This window comes from Athene noctua, chromosome 8, assembly GCF_965140245.1.
Source record: "Athene noctua chromosome 8, bAthNoc1.hap1.1, whole genome shotgun sequence".
Classification (NCBI taxonomy): domain Eukaryota; kingdom Metazoa; phylum Chordata; class Aves; order Strigiformes; family Strigidae; genus Athene; species Athene noctua.
The window spans coordinates 19,407,484-19,429,805 of record NC_134044.1 but is presented as its reverse complement, the minus strand read 5'-3'; the positions used below and the strand labels follow the sequence as shown (position 1 = coordinate 19,429,805).

The 22,322-nt window shown below is 45.6% G+C and overlaps 1 protein-coding gene across 1 annotated transcript; it reads right to left on the bottom strand.

The window, feature by feature from the left end:
* Window positions 1-1,473: 1,473 nt before the first annotated feature.
* Window positions 1,474-21,944, bottom strand: EIF2B5 (eukaryotic translation initiation factor 2B subunit epsilon). The gene is made up of 16 exons (XM_074912521.1): window positions 21,777-21,944; window positions 20,389-20,513; window positions 19,487-19,672; window positions 19,212-19,389; window positions 18,071-18,151; window positions 17,242-17,319; window positions 16,849-17,161; window positions 16,076-16,221; window positions 15,631-15,769; window positions 14,908-15,009; window positions 14,164-14,271; window positions 13,182-13,272; window positions 12,235-12,358; window positions 5,985-6,110; window positions 4,337-4,447; window positions 1,474-3,264 (listed from the first exon to the last, which is right to left on the bottom strand). Exons 1-16 carry the CDS (start codon window positions 21,927-21,929, stop codon window positions 3,199-3,201), a joined length of 2,127 nt encoding a protein of 708 aa, XP_074768622.1. The 5' UTR covers window positions 21,930-21,944; the 3' UTR covers window positions 1,474-3,198.
* Between the last annotated feature and the right edge of the window lie 378 nt (window positions 21,945-22,322).

Here is a 22,322-nt window from a genome sequence, read left to right as displayed (position 1 = left end):
GCCAAGGGATTGAATAGACTCAACTGATAGATTGATTTAACTGCTCACAGAGGTCTTGTGAAGGACAATTCACTCAGTGAATGGAGGTTAAGAACACAGAACCAAAGAAATTAGCAGTGGGGGACTGTGCTGAGCACTCTAGGTCCACAAGGAAGAGTTTCTGAAGAGCCTGCTGGCTTATGTCTACATTTAAAATTTGCAGCATTGAGAGCATTGCTTCTCCTTATAAACAGGCTCCAAGCATTTTAGTGCATCTCGGAACAGCCCAACGCAGAGGTGGATGTACTTGAGTTCCACCACTCACACCTTTAAGCAGCACAAGACTACTATCTTTTTCTAAAAGATGCACTATTGTTAGCTGAAGCTATGAGTTTGATACAAAACCACTGGGTGACATTCATCCATCCATCCATGAGATGGGAAGTCAGACAAGTTTACTACTATGGTCTTAGAAAAAATAAAAATGGATAGCAACGATTGGGCAATCAAGGTTGCTCTCAAAGGCATTTCTAGTCTTCCAGCCAAATATAAATCTTAATTAAAAGCCATAGAAAGCATCAAGCCTACCCTATACTTAAGCAACACAATTAATGCTCCTTTAAAACATATACACTTACCTTGTCCATAAGGATGTTGCACCATGCCAGAACTCCACCTTGGAGAATATCGAGAATCCTGCTTTGCCTCTTTTTTGATACTCTATTCTTGGCACTTGTAAAACCACCCCACCACCGAGGCCTGAAGGACAAAGATATTTGGCTGTAGAGCAACATTCCCTCCTTGGATCTTAAGCCCTGGGTAAGAAAGCAGCTCACACCATGAAGAAGTTGGCTACTATGGGGCAAAGGAGGAAGGAACATGGAAAAGACATAAATGGAATTGTTAAGTGGCACAAAGAATCAAGAGCCTCTTGGCAAAACCAAGCCATTTACAGAACTACATGTTAAACCTATTTTTAAGCTATCTTTCTATTGTAAAAGGAAAACAAATACTTAAGATGTCCAAGATTTTAAAATGACCAAGTAGCTGGTTTGTAAATGGTTTTACTAGGGGCTCTGTAGCTGTCCTTACCCCTCTTTGCCAGTTGTTACTCCCCAGCGTCAGGAGGGCACACTGCAATACCTAAAAGCCAACATTCCTACTAATTCTCATCATGGCAAAGGATAACAGGCTTCACAGGGTTCATCTTGGCAACATAATCCTGTTCAAAACCAAACCTCACTCATTTCAGGATTCTAAGTTCAGAAGTTTTAACAAACTGTTCTCTACTTGTAAACAGTGAGGTCATGAGTTATCACTGAACAGTTACACCAGTTCAATGGTGTGCTGATTTCCTACCTGCCTATTATGTGCTTAAAATGTCTTGAGGAAAAAACAGCAGTGAGTTATTTAGCTTTCCCATTAAGCCCTGCTCAGGCATGTGCCACAACTGGAGACATACAATTCACTCAAACAAAGCCAACAAGCTGGTAACACCAGGATAGTTTTTATTTGCTCCCTGAATTAAGTATTGGCAGATACAGAGAATTCAGATACCAACTATTTCCCCAACATTTACAAGACTGAGTTTGCAATGTCAGAAAACAAGCACATTTATGCACAATCTTGGCAGCTGATAGCGTGAGTGCATAAGATCGCCCTGCCTGAACATCCGTTTTTAAGAGGCGGTATCCCTGGTCTCCAGCATCCAACGTTGTCCCCTCACTGACAATTGTGGCACCACGGAACAGCCAAGTAAATATCCTGAGTGGGCAGCTCCAGTGCATTTTCCCCCACAAAGGACTTATTCCACGCTCCTCCTGAAGGGGCAGAGGCAAGGTCAGCACTTCCAACAAATAACCCACCTATGAACAGAAGCCAGTTCTTGCTGTGCGTTTTCTGCTCTGTTCTTTGAGAGCAGGGAAGAACACAGCACAGCCACACTTCCAAGAAAGCTGTTCTTAAAGGCCTTACTGCTGCCACGCATTGTCCGTGCTGGCAACAAAGTACCAGAGGCACGCTCGCTCCCTGCTGCATGCCGAGTTGCTCTGCGGCTGCTGAACTTCACAGTGGGTTTGCAGCACTTTCCCTGCTGTCTGAGGGAAGGGAAGTTTTCAAGTAAATAAAAGGACATGAAGTAAGCAAGCTTGTATAACTGAAATCATGTGGAAACACAAAGCACACGCTGTTGAAGGAAATACCATTCACTCCTTTTTGCTCTGGAGTGGAACTTCGGAACTTGTGTCCTCCTTAAAGCAGGTAGTGCAATCAGTGCCCCCACAGCAAAACACAAGTATAGTTGGTGCAGTAGGAAGAGCCAGGCACCTCTGCTCCCTTTTTTATGAAGAAAATAAAGAACCAGACACTTTTCTAAAACATGTCTGCTAAGCTGGGGACACACAGAAGACAAATCACATCTAAGATGTAGTAATCCATACAGCATTTCACTGGCCAGTGCACATCCACTATTAGCCAGCCCCCGCAGGGGGAACTGAGTATGTATTATCCCCTGTCCTACAGAAGGGGGAAACACATGGCTTCACCAACTCTACTGTGCAACCTTGTGTTAGATCCTAGCAAGGCAGATGGCAAGAGATTTTTCCCTTTTGGAAGGATCACAGAAGTACCTTCTAGGCTGCAAAATGCCTGGGGGATCCTCAGAAAACTGCATCTTCTCCAGGCAAAGGAACTCCTGAATCCCAGTCCTGCACTCCAGATCCTAATCCACATCCTCCTACTCACCAACCTTGCCAGTGTCTCTTCAGCAGGAGTTCTCTTGGCTCCAAAAGCAACATAGGCTCCAAATAACTTAGCTGCATGACCATTCTTCCACAACCCCGATGGTTAGATTTATAAGGGTGTTGTATGCATTTGCATCTATTTGCTCCCTTTGTATTAGTTAGAAGGACCTCCCAAAATATAGCTTATAATATATCATATCCAGGCTCCAGAGGGATTCTAGTAGGTATCATAACCTCCTGGTATTCCCTTATGGTTTTTACACTGGGCTGCAACCATCCAACATAAGGTGCCACTGGGCAAGTGAGGGAGGGAGGGAAGTGGCAAAGTTGGGAACACACAACCTAATTAAGGATGGGATTGTCAGTCACTTCGATGTCAGGCCCCACATCTACACACCATGCACTGGCATTGATCTTGCCCTGCCCACTCGGCCCAGAAAGGCAGTGAGAGCGCCTCTTCTCATGCCAAGTCACCACGTCAGTCTTGGTCGCCATCAGACGACTCTTCCTCTGCCTCCTCCAGCCACTGGATGAACTTCTGGAGCTGCAGAGAGAATTAAATGTAATTGGGTAATAAGCGACACCAAACAGATGTTGGGAATGCTCAACAACTACAGTGTGTCAGTGAGCATCGCTATCATGCACAAGAAAGTGTTTCTAGGACACATGGAAACGGAGGCAGACTGAAGGAGAGAGAGACAAAAGTTTAGATGACGAACAACTGGGATGCCACGGACAAACCCAGACTGATTAGATTCCTGAGTGAAATTCCTCCAGTCAGACCATCCTTATACACTCAGCAAAAAGACAAAAGTTTGAGAGCTTTTCAGAACTTGAATGACAAGAGATGACAGCTGCACCTTAGCTAAGACATGTTAGAAAAACTGATGGGAAAAACCTACTCCCTGAGAAACTGCTATAAAGAAGGCAGCTCATTTTACCTTTTTAATTGGGCTCGACTAAGCAGCTGACCTATACTAAGAGCTGACTCTGCAAAAGTTTTAAACAAAAATTAGAGTTCTTCAGAGACGGCTTTTTTCCCCTGCTCCTCTCCCAGATCCAGGGAGGAGGACTGGAACAGGGCTCAGCCAAACTGCAGCACAAAGTTCTGCCTGATGGAGGGGGGAAGTTTATATGCTTTTTGCAACACAGGCCAAATGAAACCACTCAGTACAGCTAACGCTTAGAAATACATGCGAAGGGACTGGTGAGCCAGAAACGAAAGCTTCAAAGGAATTGCATGGGGCCAGCACACAGGGCATTGGCCTAAAGCCCATTTCAAATGGGTGTTGGCTTAGAGAAGCCGTGCTGCTACTCCAGAAAGTGCTGGCCTCATGCTACAGAAAGCCCACTAAAAACAATCTCCCTGTCCTACTACCTCCATTCCTCATCCAAACAGCGTGATTACAGCAGAATCCACAGAAACATCTGTTCCGGAGAACAATGTTGTGTTGCTTAGTGTTCAAGGCACTTACTGGTGCATTACTGGCCTACCATGTAATGGCAGCTGCTCCACAGAAAGTGACAGTGGCACCCAACTCCACTCAAAGTTTCTTTTAGCAGCTGTTGTCTCTCTCTCTCCCTCACCCCACTCTTTAAACACCTTTGGGACTTACCCGCTGGTTTTTACGAAGCTGTTTTCCCTTGTCAGATGTATCCCGCAAAGAGAACCAATTGAGAATTACATCTTCTTCCAGAATTTCCAGCTGGTAAAATGTCATCAACACCTGCATCGATCAGAAAAGAGAAACAGGGCTCTCTATAAACTCTTCTGGGCCTAGCTCATGTCCAAGCACAAAGTTTGCACATAATCTGTGTCTCCCAACTCCACCTTCAGCAGAAGGCAGTCTGCTTCATTTTGCTTTATTGTTAAAAATAACTGTGCTTCTCCTACCAAGCCTTATGGTCCTGACAGTTAGATGCTATGACACATAATGAGTCAAAGTTCAAGTCCCATCAGCTTCAGCTCTGTGGATGCAGGTTATGACTAAGAGCTGTGGGCAACAAAGGGCCTCAGAGGATGTCAGTTCAAGATATCCAGTTACTTAAGTTCTCTCTTGAAAGCATCCCAAAACCCATCCCCAAAGCAAATCTAACAAGCAACTCTTATGCAGGCCCACATATGCACAATGGTGATGTGCAAAGAGCATGAATCTACCCAGCTCTGCCCCAGGCTCCCTCCTCCTGCGGTTCTCTCTTAAAAGTGCCTTACGGCAGGTGTCAAAGCAATTGGTCATTCATCAGCTCAAACTCCTGCCCAGTGCAGCGAGGGTAAGATGCAATCATGCTTTCTCAGGGTGTCTTTGTGCTCAGGCAGAGCAGGCACTTTGCAGTCGGTCTCCTTGCGGCAGAGCACTGACAAAGCTGGCTGCCAACTCCAAATATAAAGTGTCACTTCAATTCCCAGCCTCCAGGGAAACCCAGGCCCCTAGAACAATGGACACATGCCAAACAATTGCTGTAATTCAAGGACATTTTGGCTCACCAAACTGAAGGCTTTTGGCTCTAGTCCTAAGTGCTTTGCCATCAGCCAAAAGCACTGGTAGCAGAAGTTAGGATTTACTCCTTCTTGAGGAACCAAGACTAAAGAAGGCTCTAGGAGAGCTCTTCAAAAAGAGACAGGGGTTTCCTGAGACACTACTAAACAAAAGACTTGCGATCCAAGTCAGATGCTCTCAGTGTGATGGGGCAGAAAGAACACAGGGACAAAATATTTGTGAAGGAAGGTGAGGAGGAATATACTGAAAACTCTCAGAAGTGGGAAGAGGGTAACCAGCTACACGTCAGCTCCCCCTTATTCCCAGTTCCATAACTAGCTCAGCCTGAATATGAAATCCTACATTTATTCCTAGCTTTGCTTGTTTTGCACTCTAAAGCAGGATAAATCATTTGGCGGTTAGATCCCAAGGACCATGGAGAGACAAATGAAGTAAAGCTCCTCCTCAATCAAGCCTCTGGCCTCGCCCCTTCCAGTGTCACACAACAAGGGCATCTAGGTTAGAAGCTGCAAAATAATAGCTCCCTTCAGGCTGTATGCTGGTAATTAATACTCACCCTCAGCTGTGCTCCCTCAGAGGCACAGGCAGACATAGAACTTTTCTTTTTTTCTAAAAAGCAATTGTTATAGATACTTTTTTTTTTCCCCTCTCTACTGAGACCCCAAAATTCTCTCCTCTAAAGCAAACAAGTCAATGACACAATCAGGATGTATTTCACCATGAAACTCACAAAAACAGGTCCTCAGAGTTTGGAGTGGATACTCACTTTAGCTATTGATGTGCATAGACTGTCATGTTCCAGGAAGAATTCTTCAATGGCAAATAAGGCATTCAAGTGATCTGACGCCCGTTTTATGTAGTTCTTAAACAACGGGGTCCAATTCTTCAACAGCTGCAGGGGAAAAGCACAAAACAGTTCCCGAGCTATGAGATGGATGCATGCACTCAGCCCTGTTTCTCAGCTGTGCTGCACTAAGAAACTACCTCAGGGAGGCATTTTAAGATACAGTTCAGCTGACAACTTAAATATTTTTGCCCCACTCTGTCCATGAAACAGATGCTATTAAGTCTCACATGTGCAGATAGGACCTGATTTTACTAAGCAGCTTTCAGGATATCTGTTAACTTTCTTGGTTTTGCCTCTCTGTATGGAACACTAGATTATCACAATAAATGTGTTTAATGGAGTCTGGAAAAGTCACTTCACAGCAGACCTACAAGGAGAGGCACATACATGCTGCTCAAACCTTCCCCCCACAAAGTAGCAGACATTTCAGGGGAACTTTCCTTCAAAGCAGAAGAACAAATAAGAAAAGACAAAAAAAGATAGTGCCAGGATAATTACCAGATAAGTAGAAGTGGACAGTGCAAAACAGCCACCCCTAAAACAGGAACACAGTGGAGCAGCCCCTAAGTGCAAAGGGTTACACATGTTAGCTGTGTGCCTACAGGCTTGTTTGGATCCTGGAATCTCCTGCAGGGAACGGGCGGGAAGGATGAAGGGCAAGAAGTTTTTACACTATCAGTTGATCTCAGTCCTCTCCTCCAAGGCTTATTTTTTATGAAGTCTTTAAGGATTTTGGTGCTGTCTCTTCAAAGAGTATTTCTGTCCAAGTCCCCCCAAGCTCTTTCACTTGTATGTATCTGGAAAGCAAGCGGCAGGGAAAGCTCCGCAGAGCAGCACAGACTGACCTGAATCTGGGTTAGGAGATAATAAAGATACTTAGACCCCTGTCCATAACAATTGAAGAAGGTATCAGAACCAGGGTAAGATACAAAAATTCCTCACTGGCCCGATCATGACCAGACCATCCTACAAAAACATTGTAGGAAATTAAATCAGAGTTCCACATCTTTTTAAATGGCTTAATTCAACAGCAGGCATTCCTGTAACTACATCCCTGGCGTGCCTGTACAGACACACTGTTGCTATGCTTTCAACAGTGTCTCCTTACAGAACACATCTGGTCTGTTTTGAAGGGAAACAGATAATTCACAGGGGCTTGGGGTGTGATGAAGAAGCTCCGAGACACTTACATTCAGGGTTAATCAGCATTATTATGTCCAGAACAACTGTTAACAGGCAGTAGCCCTCCCAGAGGGAGAGCTCCAGGACACGTAGCAGAGCTAGAACCAAGGCTAGCATGGACTGCCAAAGGTAGCCTGTACTAGGAAATAGTGCTCAACTACTCCATAGTACTACACTCCATCACCTCTTCAGACGCATTTGCTATGCAACCATGCTGGAATTTGCATGCCTCGAGCAGAAACAAAGAAGGGGATTAGCACAAACAAGCTGATCTGTATAGTAGTACATCAAATGGCTCAAGGAACAACAGTAACAGCACAGAATGATCCTAACCATCATGGTATCACAACAAAAAAAAGGAGGGCTGCATGGCGTATTTCCAGAAGGCATTTTAGCCTTTCACAAAATACTTAGTCCTAAACACTCTTCCCTCCTCTACAACCATCTCCTGTGATTTTATCATCCTCTGGAATTCTTCACATCAAATGTAGTAAAGCTATTAGCAAGTTCCTTCCAGGCTAAGAAATATTTTGTAGTACTTTTCTGTTAACACCTTTAAATCTTAAGCAGGTACAATTCTAACCAGAAGCTACTGAGATTCTGAAAGCCAGTTATTAATAAAGAAAGCAGAACTATAAACACTCAAAATCCCAGAACTCAATTCAACATGTCCATTGCTGGGAAAGTGAAAGAATTGAAGTACGCCATCTCAAGTTGAGAATGTGCACTGTACTGTACCTGGTGCTAATGGGGAAAGTAGGGCTCAGCCCCAGAGAGCCACCAGCAAAAGCACACCTATGAGCCTGTATGACTGGAGAGGCTGTTTTGGGAGTTTCATGGAAATCTGAACTGGGGAATTAGAAGCTTGCAATTATTTTAGATTGAATAAAAGACTGAAAAATGTGAAAATATACCTGGCAAAGAGACCTATGGACAACATCGTAACTTTCCAGGCTTTGACTCTACCTGGGTAACTCCTCAAAACAATCTGGTCTAGTGAAAGGAATCAAATTCTTCTGACAGGTGGATTCATTTTTCATCAGATCTGGTCAGTGACGCTCTATCAACTTCAAAGAGGTTGTGATCCACTTTTCTTTTGTCACGGTCTCTACACCAGGCCTATTTTAACCCAGTACAGAACACCAACATGAAGTATGTGCAAAGCACAAGGGACAAAGCTGTAATTCCAGTCTGTTACACCATAACAGCATCTGTGCTGATCACCACAAATTGTTTCAGTTAAAGCAGAGATCCATTTGGTCCCTGAATAAGCAATTCCATGTTGACTTGCGTGACATTACAAAAGAGTAATGCTCCCTAACAGAAACCTGAAGAGGTGCACCACACATGCTAGCTGCTGGGCAGCAGTGCAGACACTGGCTGGCTCAGCAAACTGAACTGCTGTATTGCCTCCCGCGGCTCCCTTTAGATATCTTCACCTACATAACCTTGTTTGATGCTGCTTCAATGACAACAGAAGCACAGCCTTCAGTTCACCAGCAGCTTCAGACACATTTGCTCAAATCACATCTACAGTTCTAGGAAGGGTCTGATTTTCTGTACTATCTCTGCTTTACAACTTGTGCATGAGACAAACAAGATGCCTGACATGGGCTGAACTGGGTAACTATTTCTCAAGCCTCCATGCTTCATCTGAAGAATACCCACAGGCGTATGATTTACTGAATGCTTGTTTCCTAAAATTGCTGCAACACTGAAAGGCTTCGTGCTCAGGGGCCGCTTCAGAGCACATACTGTGGTTTCAGGTCAAACCATACATCATAACTACGGCATTTCCACAATTTCCCCTCCTGAGCTGTCTGGGACCACTCTACCATCCTTCCTCAGCAGCTCAGAGTTGCAAAGATCTACAAAGAGTGAACTACAAAGAGTGAGAAACATAAAACAGTTCTGTAGCATTTAGCGGGCTTCTGATATTCACCACTCTCAGAATGCAAGTATCTCCATCTCATACAAAATAACACTGTGCCATATGCAAACCATCATAAGCAGATCTCAGCCTAATACTGCTATTGACTGAGGCGGCTTTAGCTGCTACACACTTCAGCTACATGTTTTTGTTATATATCAAGCTATACTAAGCTAGTGCTTGGGATTCTCAGGGTATAAGTTATTAGTAAATTAACGGACTGTACTTTTTACTAACTACAGAACCACAAGTTGCAGAAAAGCCACTGTTTCAAATGCTGTACAAACATCCAAGTTCTGCCCAAAGAACTGGTCTCTTCTCTTCAAAGCACTGTTGGTGCTGTTGCTCAGGAAAACCATCAATGTCTGTTTTAATAAGCCTTTGAAGGCTGACTCACTGCCTCCATTAGAAGCACATCTCAACTCAAACATATTGAGTTATTGTAACGGTGACTAACATCACGTGTGCGATTGAACACTGGCAGTGTACCTCACCAGGATACTGCCTTCCTGCTGATTTCAGTACAGAAAGCCAGCACGTCAGTTTTGCACACTGTAAAGACACAGAGGCACAAAACTGTCCTGGAGAAGGATTCTCTAAGAAACTGCCTGGTTGTTCTTTACAAAAGAGCATCTGGAGAAACTGGCTGCCATGATGGTCAATTGGTTTGACACTTGGCTCTCTCTGATAAATCCAAGGATAATTGGTGTTTCATCAATGTGCATACCACACAATTCCCTGCCTAGAGAAATTCCACTTGTCCATGTCACGGGGCACGGTCACACTGAATATTACATTTAGATATTATTGCTTCTCACTAAAGGTGAGTTGATTTGCTGTCTCTGCTGTTAACATGAGCATCAGCTTTCCTATAATCAAATATATATGGACAAAGTCTCCCAGAAGCAAGCCCTTCATTTATTTCCACTACCTTTAGTTTCTAAGGGGTTTGGGGCAATTATGCAAAACATTACATATTTATACAGTCTCGAATCATCAAATGGTTTGGGTTGGAAGGGACCTTCAAGATCATCCAGTCCCACTCCCCCTGCCATGGGCATACACCTTCCACTAGCCCAGGTTGCTCCAAGCCCCGTCCAACCTGGCCTTGAACACTGCCAGGGAGGGGGCAGCCACAGCTGCTCTGGGCAACCTGTGCCAGGGCCTCACCACCCTCACAGTAAGAGTTTCTTACTTTTATCTAATCTAAATCTATCCGCTCTCAGTTTAAAACCATTATGCCTCATCCTATCCCTACACCCTCTGATAAAGAGTCCCTCCTCAGCCCTCCTGTAGCCCCATTTAAGTACTGGAAGGCTGCTAGAATGTCTCCATGGAGCCTTCTCTTCCCCAGGCTGAACAACCCCAACTCTCTCAGCCTGTCCTCACAGAGGAGGTGCTCCAGCCCCCCCAGTCATCTTTGTGTCCTCCTTTGGATGTGCTTGAGCAGGTCTGTGTCCTTCTGATGTTGGTGCCTCCAGAGCTGGACACAGCACTGCAGGGGGGGGCATCTCACGAGAGCAGAGTAGAGGGGGAGAATCCTCTCCCTTGACCTGCTGGCTACACTTCTGATGCACCTCACAATACAGTTGGCTTTCTGGCCTGTGAGCACACATTGCCAGGTCATGCTGAGCTTCTCGTCAATCAACACCCCCAAGTTCTTCTCCACAGGGCTGCTCTCAATCCACGCATCACCCAGCCTGTATTTGTGCTTGGGATCCTTCAACCCAAACTAGAATCTCTTCTGACTGGGTGCTGCAGTGAAGTTCTCCTGTTCTACTCATGCTAGATTAGTAAAACAATCTAGGAGACAGAAAGAGATGACATATCCTAGCTGGGGGGGGGGAACAAAAAAAAAAAATCAAAACCATCCTACATAGCTACCAACTCCACACAATGTGTTGTCTAGATGTACTCTTTCCACTTAGTCTAACACCTACTCTAACATTCTCTTCAGTCCTCCTTCAATTCCCTTTTTCCAGGTCAGGACATGCTATTTAAGAAAACAGTCTGGAAAAATGAGCAGAAGCAAGCAGAATTTAAACAGAGTGAACTGCAAAAATCTCACTAAGCCATCTGATGAACAGATCAGTTCACATGGATGTTTCCTACAGAAGGCATCCCCACACATCCAAGCGATTAATTAAGTGCCATGCTTATACCTGCATAAAGAAGTATTAGTTTTCCACTCTTCTCCATCGATTGAAAACACATACTTCCTCAGAGAAAGGATTATGAGGATGTCTAGTGTTCCTCTTTAGCCTCACCTCCTAAAAAAAATTAAACTAGTCCTTCCTAAACATGTGTCAAACCCATTCATTCTGAAAGAGCTCCTTTGTAACCTGTAGTGTTTGAAAGCTCAAATACATAAATGGGCTATAGCAAAGAGACAAAAATACTACAATGGCTTCAGCTAGGATCATCAAGCTGTTAAGACTGCCCGCTTTTTAAAGCGGATCCTACCCTATTTTGTCTCCCTTAGGTCAGGAAATAGAAAATTGTTCTCATCCAATTATAAAACCTGTCTCTGTAGAGACACAACAGAACTCTATATCTTTGCTCAAAGACAACAATATCGTGCCTCTGCATTTAGCTGGAAAAAAAATTGGTACCAATTACAGTATGCAGATAAGTAAGACCTTGGAAAGGATCCCACTGGGAGAGGAGTGTTCCCTGCTGCCCCAGGGACAGGGCTTATGATGGATTGGAACCAGGTTCCTGGAATACAAGCCTGTAAAGACATCTCTAACAGTCCCCCTCTTTTCTCTTCTGCAAGTGACACACTTCTACTATCACACACAGGAAACAGAAACAACCATAGATACTGAAGCAGAGCTCCCCACACCTACAGTCTCAGCTGAGTTCTGTCAGGCAGGTGCAACAGTTTCAGTTCACTTTTACTTCTATAGAGGACAATGAGGCTCATGAACTCAAGGAGTTCAAGTGGCTTCAGGCTTAACCAAAGACTTCTCAGCTTGGAACTACCTGGAGCATCCAGACAGACTCCTACACACTAGGAGACAAGCCCAAAGAAGAGTCAGATGGAGCAGGACTCACAGGAAGTAATGCTGAGAAATAGTTCTGGGAGTCCAGGTTTGCATCCAGCTGCTGCAGTGGGAACTCCAGGATCACTTTACTTAGCACCTGCATCATCTCCTTCAGGCCAATGTTATATGCATACCTGCGAGGAAAAAGGCAAAAAACCCCAACATTTCACAATATATGATCTATGCAGGCTGTGGCTCTTCAGAGAGATAGAGCAGAAAAATTGATTTTCATCTTCCAGACTTGTTTTGTATTCACTTTTTCAAATATTCAGGCAATAAAACCACCGTGCATTGCATCAGGCCCTGCATAAGGCCAGAAGTCCTGAAAATCTGCTATCATGCTGGAACAAGCTGCTGCAGGGAAGGCACCCTCACACTTACTAGAGTGCTGTACGAATGCTGTTGTGCAAAAGAAGGGAAACAGGTTTGTATTTCAGAAATACTAGGTAAAAGGCACTCTGATTATTTGTTCTAGACTTGCTGCTGTAAAAACAGAGTGGACAAGCCACACCACAGCACAGCCCCAGCTGCAGGCAGTTGACAATGTCGCAATGCACAGAGCGGCAGCCCCTGCATGAACCTGGAGGCAGCCTGTGCCAAGTTGAATGTTGCAATGCACAGAGCAGCAGCCCCTGCATGAACTTACAGGCAGTCTGGGCCAAGAAGTGGCTTGCTCTCTTCAGTCCACAGCTACTTAATAGCACTTCAATCTGTTGTTACAGAGCTAGGGTAGGAAAAGCCTAACCACTGAGGATGCTATAGATGCAGCTGATGCTCTCCAACTCCTGTCGTCATTCAGTCATGATTTCTAATCTGAATTTCTCATGCTCTATACTGATAAAATTAATGTTTAACAATCAAATGTGGGTTTTTATGTGGCTTCTCCTCTTCTTTCTAGATCTGCTTTCAAACTCAACTGTTCAGTGTAAGGGACAGCATCCCTAAGGGAATACTCACTTGAGGGAGTTGATTTCCAGGACCAGGTTGTCGCAGGAAATGTTTTCTTCTTCACCCCTCTGTAACGTACCCAGAACCTCATTCTGGAAAACTAATGAAAGAAAGGACAGGTAGACATGAGAAGGAAAAGCACAGATTCTTCAAACTGTTCATTAATGAAGAAACTATGCCCTTAACAAAGGAAGCATTCTGACAGATTTGTTCTCCATAAACCGGCATAAACCCACATCAACTATACTTATAAATAGTGGAATATAATTCAAATAAAGGAGACAACCTACTAGATATCATTGATCTATCCACACAAACCAGTACAAAGCTATTTTTCTCTGCCATCTTTTAAAGCAGAGTTTCTATTATAATTTCACAATCTAGCCTTTCCTATTCAGACAAACCTCATCTTCTCCTAACTAAAGATGTGAATTCAAACATAAAATTTATTGGTTTAATTTTGCTTGGGGAGATATTTTAATGTGAAAAAGGCTTTTTTTTTTTCCAAGTTGGCTTGAACTCCTCTCAAATACAGTTAAGTTTAACATAACAAAACAGAAAATCAAAACGTATCTGCCAAAAAAGGCAGCTCCTACAACGACATTAAATTCTCCAGCCCGATTACAGCAGCAAGCTGTTCACACAGGGAAACTCTGCTGGACCTTCACAGAATCTCTGAGTTTAGGCAGTGACACTGTCATTTAAACAGACAACTCAGGGAGGTCACTTTAATGAAAGCCCAGTGATCATGAGCGAAGAAGATGGAGGATCTTTGCCTAACTTGGCAAACTTTGACATCCTTGGCTGTCTTGGGCTAACACAACAGCAATACAGGGAATATTAAATAACTCTGCAGAAAAGCAGGAAGTGAGCTCAGAAAACAAACATATTATAGGCATCCATAAATTTTCCAATACACCTAGAGAACGCAGCACAAATCTCACTGCATTCTCTGCAGACTCACCATACTTCTTAACAGCCCATCTCTCACCTTTGATGTCATCTAGCTGAGGGGATGCTGCCCGACTGTCTGGCTCCTCAGAGCCCATGCTCAGGTCACTGTCTGACTCGCTCTCTTCCTCTGAATGCACAGCTGGGCCTGATGAAGAAAAGACGTAGCATTCAACACTCAAAAGCTGCAGCTGTCGTATGCATGAACCAGGTGTCTCAGGAACTTCCCAACCAAGTCAGCAACTATCTGTCCTTGCACAGAAGCTTCTACCTAAGGTCCAGATGATTAGATTTGCTGCAGAGGGACTGCTACAGCTGGCACCAGGATAATAGGACTTTTTAAAGAGTCTGCAGGCAGACAACAAAGGACAGGGACAGAAGCAAATGCATTTTGTGCAGACTGCTGACTCATGATGGAGCAATGTCAGCAGATGCTGTCACTAGCAGAAGAAACACAGCAGTACCCAGAACAGCCAAAGCATACTGCCTTTAAGGGAGGGCCTGGTGTCCCATAGCATGCTATTCACACACAGACAACTCTGTGTATCACTGTAAGTCAAAGATACAACAAACACCTTCCACAGAGCAATGAAAGAGAGAATCTGGTCGAGCACCTGCTTTCACCTCTCACCTCACCTCCACACACATATATTATCTGGAGCCAGACTGCTTCACGAAGCCCAGGTCTTACTCTGAACACAATTATCAGCATCCCACTCAGCCAGTTTCCCTAACACATGTCTGCCTGTCCATCCCCAGGTGACTACACTAAATTTTTCCTCACCCCACAGGCTTTGTCTCTGCTCTTCTTCATCCTCTTCATTCTTGTCATCTGCTTTCCAGAGATAGCCTCTGCCCTCTGAGCCTACATCCTTTTTATTGTAACCTGAAAAAGAAACAGCAATTAGGAGGTAAATGTACTGGATCTGGTTATAGGCAAACCTGAAACAGATGGGTATAACCTGCATATTACTGCCCCTAAATATCCTTCATCAAGAGGGAGCTGAGATTCCTGCAGATGCATGCAGATTTCAGCTTTTATCTTCTCACTTGCTTTGACAAGTGACCAACTTACTCCTCCCTACAGCAGCAACATTCAGCTGACCATGTTTAGATCCCTTGACAAATCCAGACTGGTAGAAACAGTATATCACAAGGACAAAATCCTTGGACACTGTCCAGGTACGAGGACATGGAGCTTGCAACCTGCTTTGAACTGAACATCTCTTCCAGCTTCAGCTCACTGTCTCCTACTCTAAGAAAAATGGAAAATAGCTGAGTCTCCAAAGATTTTAATACTGGGGTACTGAGGTACCTCTCACTGTCCAATTTAACCCAAATATCCTTGCTCGCCCTGATGAAAACGCACATGTTTCAAGCTGAATGCAGCATTAAGCTCCAGCCTGGCATTGCAGAGTCTAGAATGGGGGAGGGAAAGGTGCCAAAAGATCATGGAAGGCAAAGCTGTCTGTATAGCCTGAGTGCATGGAGCCAGAGACTCTCATACCTTTCAGTTTCACTTTGCTTTCCTCCTTGTTCACACCAGAATCATCACTGAACTGGTCATCATCCTCTTCCTCCTCATCTGGTGGATGCAGAGAGATCACTGTGCCCTCAGAAAGAGTGATGCCAGGACCTACTACTACCTGCAAATACGTGCAACATATCTTAATGAAGAAACACCCTAATCGACCCCTTGTACCTCCACCAGCAGGAAAAACAGCTGCTCCAGACAAGCTGTATACAAACAAGTGCAACTGAAGACATCAGCACTGCTAGATCACATACCATACTACCCTAGCCAAACAAAAGGAAGAAAACCAAAAGGGAGCAGTAACATATCCCCCATCTCTGCAATAAGTCTTGGAGCAGTCCTGTTTTCTGGTATGGTCTAGCATAAGTCTACGAACCCGCCAAGAAAGGCAGAAAGAACAGACGTAAATACAGCTCACCTGAGAAGAGAGGACACAGTGAGGCTTTAGCTTTACTTTCTCCTTCACTTCAGCTTCATCGCAGATAACAGAATGGCAGATCTCCACGTTATCTGCTATGTGTACTTTGTCCCAGAGAAAAGCGCCATCCAAAATTACTTTATCACCTGTTATATATCACCAAACACAAATATGTTGAGCAAGGCAGTTTTCTGCTCTCCCACACTGCTGAGTTCACTAGAAAGAATCTAACTGAATCCCAGTGCCCTTGATGCACGATGGATGTTAGATGAAAGGTAAAAATAGGTCTTAGAGGCCTGCAGCCACTTCTAATCCAAAGCTAAAAGGTAAGTTTGTTCTCTACGGAAACTTAACAAACTGACAGTAGCAACTGCATCTTGCTTTTGCACAAATACAGTGAAATCAAAAAAATGCCAGTCAAGACCAGGCAGAAGGAGGACCAGGCAGCTCACAAAACCAGGGACAGATGTCCCTCATTTGCAGGATGTTGGTGAGTGATAACTCTAGATCAGTAAAGGTCATGCACTGTCTACTGCTGAAACAACATATCTGCATGAAATGCCTTCCACCTTTCAGAATCATTATGGTACCCTTGAAAATTTTAATCTATTTCCTCTACTGGAAAACCAAGCTTTTCTCCTTTTTTCCCATTAGAAGTCGATCAGTGCCCACCTACCATCCTCTCTCAGAGCCAAGCGCACTTTAAAAACTAAATCCCAACAGCCTGTGCCCTTGCCTAGCAAGGCCTGCATATTCCCTGTTCTTGCACTCACCTATGCTACAGTTCTGCCCAATAATGCTGTTTGTTATGGAGCAGTTGCTGCCGATGACCGTTCCCTGCCCAATGAGTACGTTCTCTTCGAGCACGCTGCCGTGGCCGAGGCTAACATCCACTCCTCGGTAAATGTTGTGTTTAGAATGGGTGTAACTCTGATTCTTGTCATCAGTGAAGTTCATCTCTGGAGTCAAAGGATAAACCCAGCGCCGGATGATGTCAGAGCACACAGCTTCATACATGAGCAGGTTGCATATATGGGCACCGTACTCTTCTGTCGTTACATGCATATGGATCTGGTTCCCCAGGACCTGCGAGACAGGCAGCAGCACGTCAGAGGATTGTCTAACGTAGGGCGATAGGACTTCCCTCATAACAACCCTCTCCTCACCTCCTCATTCACCAACAGACCACGCACAAAGTCATCCCGTGTCTGGTAGTCAAAATTGTCTGTGAACAGCTCAGCCACCTGCCAGGAATCAAATACAAGGAAATAATATAGTTAGTAGAAAATGTTGTCAGGGAAGCCAGGTAATTAATGGCTGTTCAGTGGTTCTCAGACAGCTGAGTTACACAGTAGAGGAAAGTGAGGCTCTTGCCTTGAATAAAGCTTTGATTCCTTCTGCTACGTGTGTTGACTTTCCCATCTCCTCATCCTAATGGAGACTATGAACAGATTCTGGTTTTCAGAAGGGGCAAAACACCGCTTTAGCATTTCCAAGCAATCTGCCCAGCCTCACTTTGCAGTTTCACTCCCAAAGGAAGGCTGTAGACCAGATTTTTCACATGTGGATGAGATGTTAGCGAGCCCAGGCTGGAATAACCCTGAATGTTACCCTAATACAGTACCAGCTTGCAAGTACTGACACTTTTCCATACCATAGCCATCATCTCTGCTCCACAGATGTTGCAGTACTCAAAGTGAAATCACTTATTTTCCAGAACAGTTTCATCCTGTGCCAAATCAGCCAGTCTACCGATGCATCCACTGTCTAGTTCTGCCTGGGCTCGAGCAGTGGATGCCAGATACAGACTGAGCACCCATACGGTCCACAGAGCAGCGTCCCATGATCTCAGGCTCTCAGCTCAGTCACTGAGCACAGCTGGGAGGTCTCGTTTCCAAACTTAGTACACTCGGGCCACATAGCCTGCTGGTGTGCAGAGGGTGCAAGGGAAGCAATGAAGACTCAGTTTTAGACCCTCACAAGGGCAGAGCTCACCTGCGGAGAGCAGATGCTGATATGACAATCCAGCAAGTCATGGCGCACCTCAACATTCTCAATAGAGCTCTGGAACAGACTCTGAAAGGAAAGAATTCAGATGATCAGAGTGCTTCACGCAGTACTGAACCCCAAAAGCCTTCTATAAGCCAGAAGCAGTATTGACTAAATTATTAAACTAACTTTAAGTTCTGAAGATCAGAGAAATCTACAATCTGCACTGAGACACAAGCTTAGCAGGCACAGCCTGGTCACACACACAGCTGCGTGTCAGTCAGAAAAGACTGCTCTCATCCTTACAGAGTGCGCCTCTCCGAGAAACAGCTTGTACTTTGAACAATCACTTTTCCTCCAGGAGGCTCCTTACCTTAGTCACTGGGAGCTTCAAACATACAAAAAACAATAATAAGTCAAAATGCAATATTCATAGCTTCCATACCCCCTATGGATTTTTACAGCTGTGGGTTGGGGTTTTTTTGTTGTTGTGTTTTGTTTTTTCCTTTTTGGCTTCCTGCAACGATTTGTGCTTTCATTTGAAGTAAAAAATAATCTACTGATTACTGATTTGGGAATGAAAATGCCATATAATCAGTTTTAGTTCTGAGTTGAAAAAAGAAAAAGGTCCATCTATCTCACCGGAGAAAGTGCCTCCACAGACATTTACAGAGCATTTACTACATCATCAGGTAAACAGTACAGGCAGAGGTAATAGGAGGTACTACCCCTTGTACCTGCTGTTATTCAACCCTCTGTGCCAGGCTCAGGGCCTCTTCAAAAGTTTGTGGTATATACATCCCAATTTGAGAACCCCTGTGACTGCACAAATCATCTACTTCTCTAGTTTCACATGGAGAAAAGGGATCAATTAAATGAAAAAACTGAATTGTGAGAAATATGTCTGCCCCATCTTCAAACTCTGAAACGAGTCCCAAACATGTATGTCCCAGCACAATTTCACCAAGCCTTAAATAAAGGTTAAAGGAAAAAAAAGAAAACAGTTTACCAAGAGTTACTTCCTATATTCTGCTCCAAAAGAAGCAGCAAGAACAGTTCCCCAGCCCTCACACAAGGAGAACCTCCTCCTTGGGGCGAGTCGCTTCACTACCACAGCCCTTTTCCACCCGTTAGGTTCCACACGCACCATAGGAAAGCGGAAGCGTTTCAGCCCCTGGGTTCTCTGGTAGTGAAGGACACGGTTTGTGGCACTGTCCATAGCAATAACAATGTCATCCTCTTTGCACCTGGCATGGTGACCGGGTGAGGACTCCTTGAATATCATCGTCATGACAGAAACATTCTTTTCCATCTTACGACGTAACCTGAAAAAGAAAGGCAGAACTTTAAAAACCACTCTTTGGAGAGTTGGAGCCCAGAGTTTCAGCACACCAAGCAAGCACACACGCTTTCAACACCCACTTGTGCTCTTCCAGGGCTTTGGATATATTGAAATTGGACACCACGTCTCCAGTGACGAGAATGAAGTCGGAACGAACAAGGGACTTGGCATCGACGTCTCGCAGCACGTCACCAAGGGAGCGGTACAGGTCCGAAGTCACAAAGCGCACCGTGTTGGGAGAGGTGTGGCGGCACCACTTGGATTTTCTGGAAGGAGAAAAACACATCAGGAAGGCACAAAGTGGATATTCCTATAAAGAACACACTAGGACACAGTGCCCTGGTGAACAGCTCATCTGTAAGTGAACGCAAGGAGAATCCTATTACAGCAAGCCCACTATCCATCGGCTTACTTGCACACAGCAGATGAACTAAAGAGGGTTAGACTCCGACACCATGGCTTATGAAGGCTTGGGAAACACAACTCTGCTGTGAGTCAAGTTTTGACACAGGAGGAGGAAAAGTTACACACAACCCAAACTTTTTTTTTCTTGGAAAGCAGTACCTCAGGCAGGGAAAAGACTGCATACTTCTCTTTAGCTTGCAAACCTGCAGCAAATGTGCCGAGCAAGCTGTTTCCCTATGCTGCATGGCACACCAAGACAGGGCACAACAGTGCCCTGGGGGGCAAACAGTGGTACTCTAACATACATGGCTACCCACAGGAAAGCCCTAGTTTTAGACATGAAAAGTTAAATGCCAATGTAAACGCAGTCCCAAAACACTCAACCCTTTTAACAGACTGACAACCACATTCCTTCAAAGAAGCAGTGGTCTTTTTTGAGATGTGCTAGGAAACAACTGTTGAAAGGGAATCTCTTGCCCACAATTTTCATCAGAACGACAGGTGAGACCTTTGAAGCTTGTTGGAGGAGGACAGAAGAATCTTTCGTGTGATAAAGCTAAAAAGAAGAGATTCTTACTGTAAATGTTCTTTTATCTCAGCTGACTTCCAACAGCAGAAAACAAAGGTTTCTTCCACTCCAGTTGCTGTTAGGAACTCCAAGGTATAGTCAATCATGGCCACATTTGCCATAGGTAAGAGAGCCTAAAAAGAAAAACCCCAAAAAACATATAGATAGCTGAACAAACACTCTGTACCTCAACATCAGCAACAGTTTCCTCCAACCTAAGGATATAACATCATCAGTAGTACCAGAAAAATAATACGAGTAACTACTCCACACCTTTTATCAAAGGTTTTAGAGTTGATCTAAACAGGAAGAGCTAATTTCTGATCTTCTACAGGGGCAGATCCTCAGTTCAGAGAGGAAGGCTTTAAAAAAGTGATCACACGCAACACTCTTCAAGAAGACTTAGATAAATAAGAGACTGAAAAAAAGATAAAAAGACCCAGAGTGCTGATTCCCTGACTCAGGCGTTAACTGCCTCAAGAAAAACCTGTCAGACATGAATAGTGAAGCCACAGGAATACAGGTGACCAGAATGAAACAACAGGAAATAAAACCAAACTAACCTAAAGCGAAGCGAGTATTCTCTTGACTTGCAGTTCAACCACACTTTTAAACTAAGTTCCTGATTCACAACTGAGTGATCTCATAATATTCTTTAATTCATTTTTGGTGCTGTTTTGTTTCAGGCCTGAGCTCGCGTGTATAATTATGACCGCCACAAACACTTAATCAGCAAATGAGGCAAGATAATTGTCCAGACCTAAATTCTCCAGAAGCACTCTTTCCTTTAACACACGGCCTTCTGCTCTGGATAATTAAAGTGCTTTCCCCATCCATTTGGCTAGCCATATTCTTTTACCCATTACTGCTGGCAAGAGCAAAGATTTTGACTCTTTCCTCTATCAGAAACCAGCCTGCCCAAACCCGCTGCCGCTCCTGCATCCGCAACAGACGAAAAGCAAACAGCACAGTTTGCTTTGCCATATGGAAAAAGCAAACAGCTCCAACGCAACAATGAGATCCTGTTTGCCTCTCCAGCGGGGGATATAAACTCTTACAAGCGAAGGGGACTGGTCAGAGGCTTCCATAGCGTGGGGGCAGCGGGGAAATCCGCGGCGGTGGGGGCTGTCCGAGCCCTGGGCGGACACCACGGCCCAGCGGCAGCCCAGGACCTGCCGGGGGCGGCTAGGAGGGGGACTCGCCTTCTCCCGACCTAGCCCGGGGCTCTCACGGTGGGGCACGCCGCGACCCCGGGCCCGACCATCGCTGGCGGCGAGCGCTCCGCCCTTCGTCAGAGACCTGCCCGCTCCAGCCCCCCAGGGACGGGGGAGGCCCGGGACGGGCGCCCCGGGGTAACCGGCCCGGGGGAGGCAGCAGCAGGCAGGGGGGATTCTCACCCGCGGCCGGTCTTTGGAGATAGGGAAGAAGCGGCGGTTGAAGCTGTCGGCGACCAGCACGGCCTGGAGCGGCGGCGGCGGCTCCTCCTGCGGCTCGGGCCCGCGGGCCGGCCCCGCGCCAGGCCCCCGCCTCGCGGTGCCGCGGGCCGCCATCTCCTCACGCTGCCGCAGCTCACGCCTTCCGCTTCCGGGCCCGCGCCGGAAGCAGCGACGGGAGCTCGGCGGGGACAGAACAGCGCCGGGCGGCGGCAGCGCGCGTTCGCGGCGTGGCCGCGCCTGCTCCCCCCGCCCCTGCGGCCTCGGCCGGGCCGCTCATGGAGCGCAGTCCCGGAGAGCGGGGCAGGGCCTGCCAGGGCCGGCCGAGCACAACGGCACGACCCGGGGTGGGTGCAGGGGCCGGGGCAGCTTCAGGAGCGGTTCCTGGGCTCCTCGTTGCCTCCCCAGCCTTGCGCCCTGTCCGCCAGCACCTGGGTGGGGAAGATCCGCCGTCGCCAGGTGGATCTTCCTCAGGCAGAGCTGTGGGAGCAGGTCGCTGGCGCGGGCCGC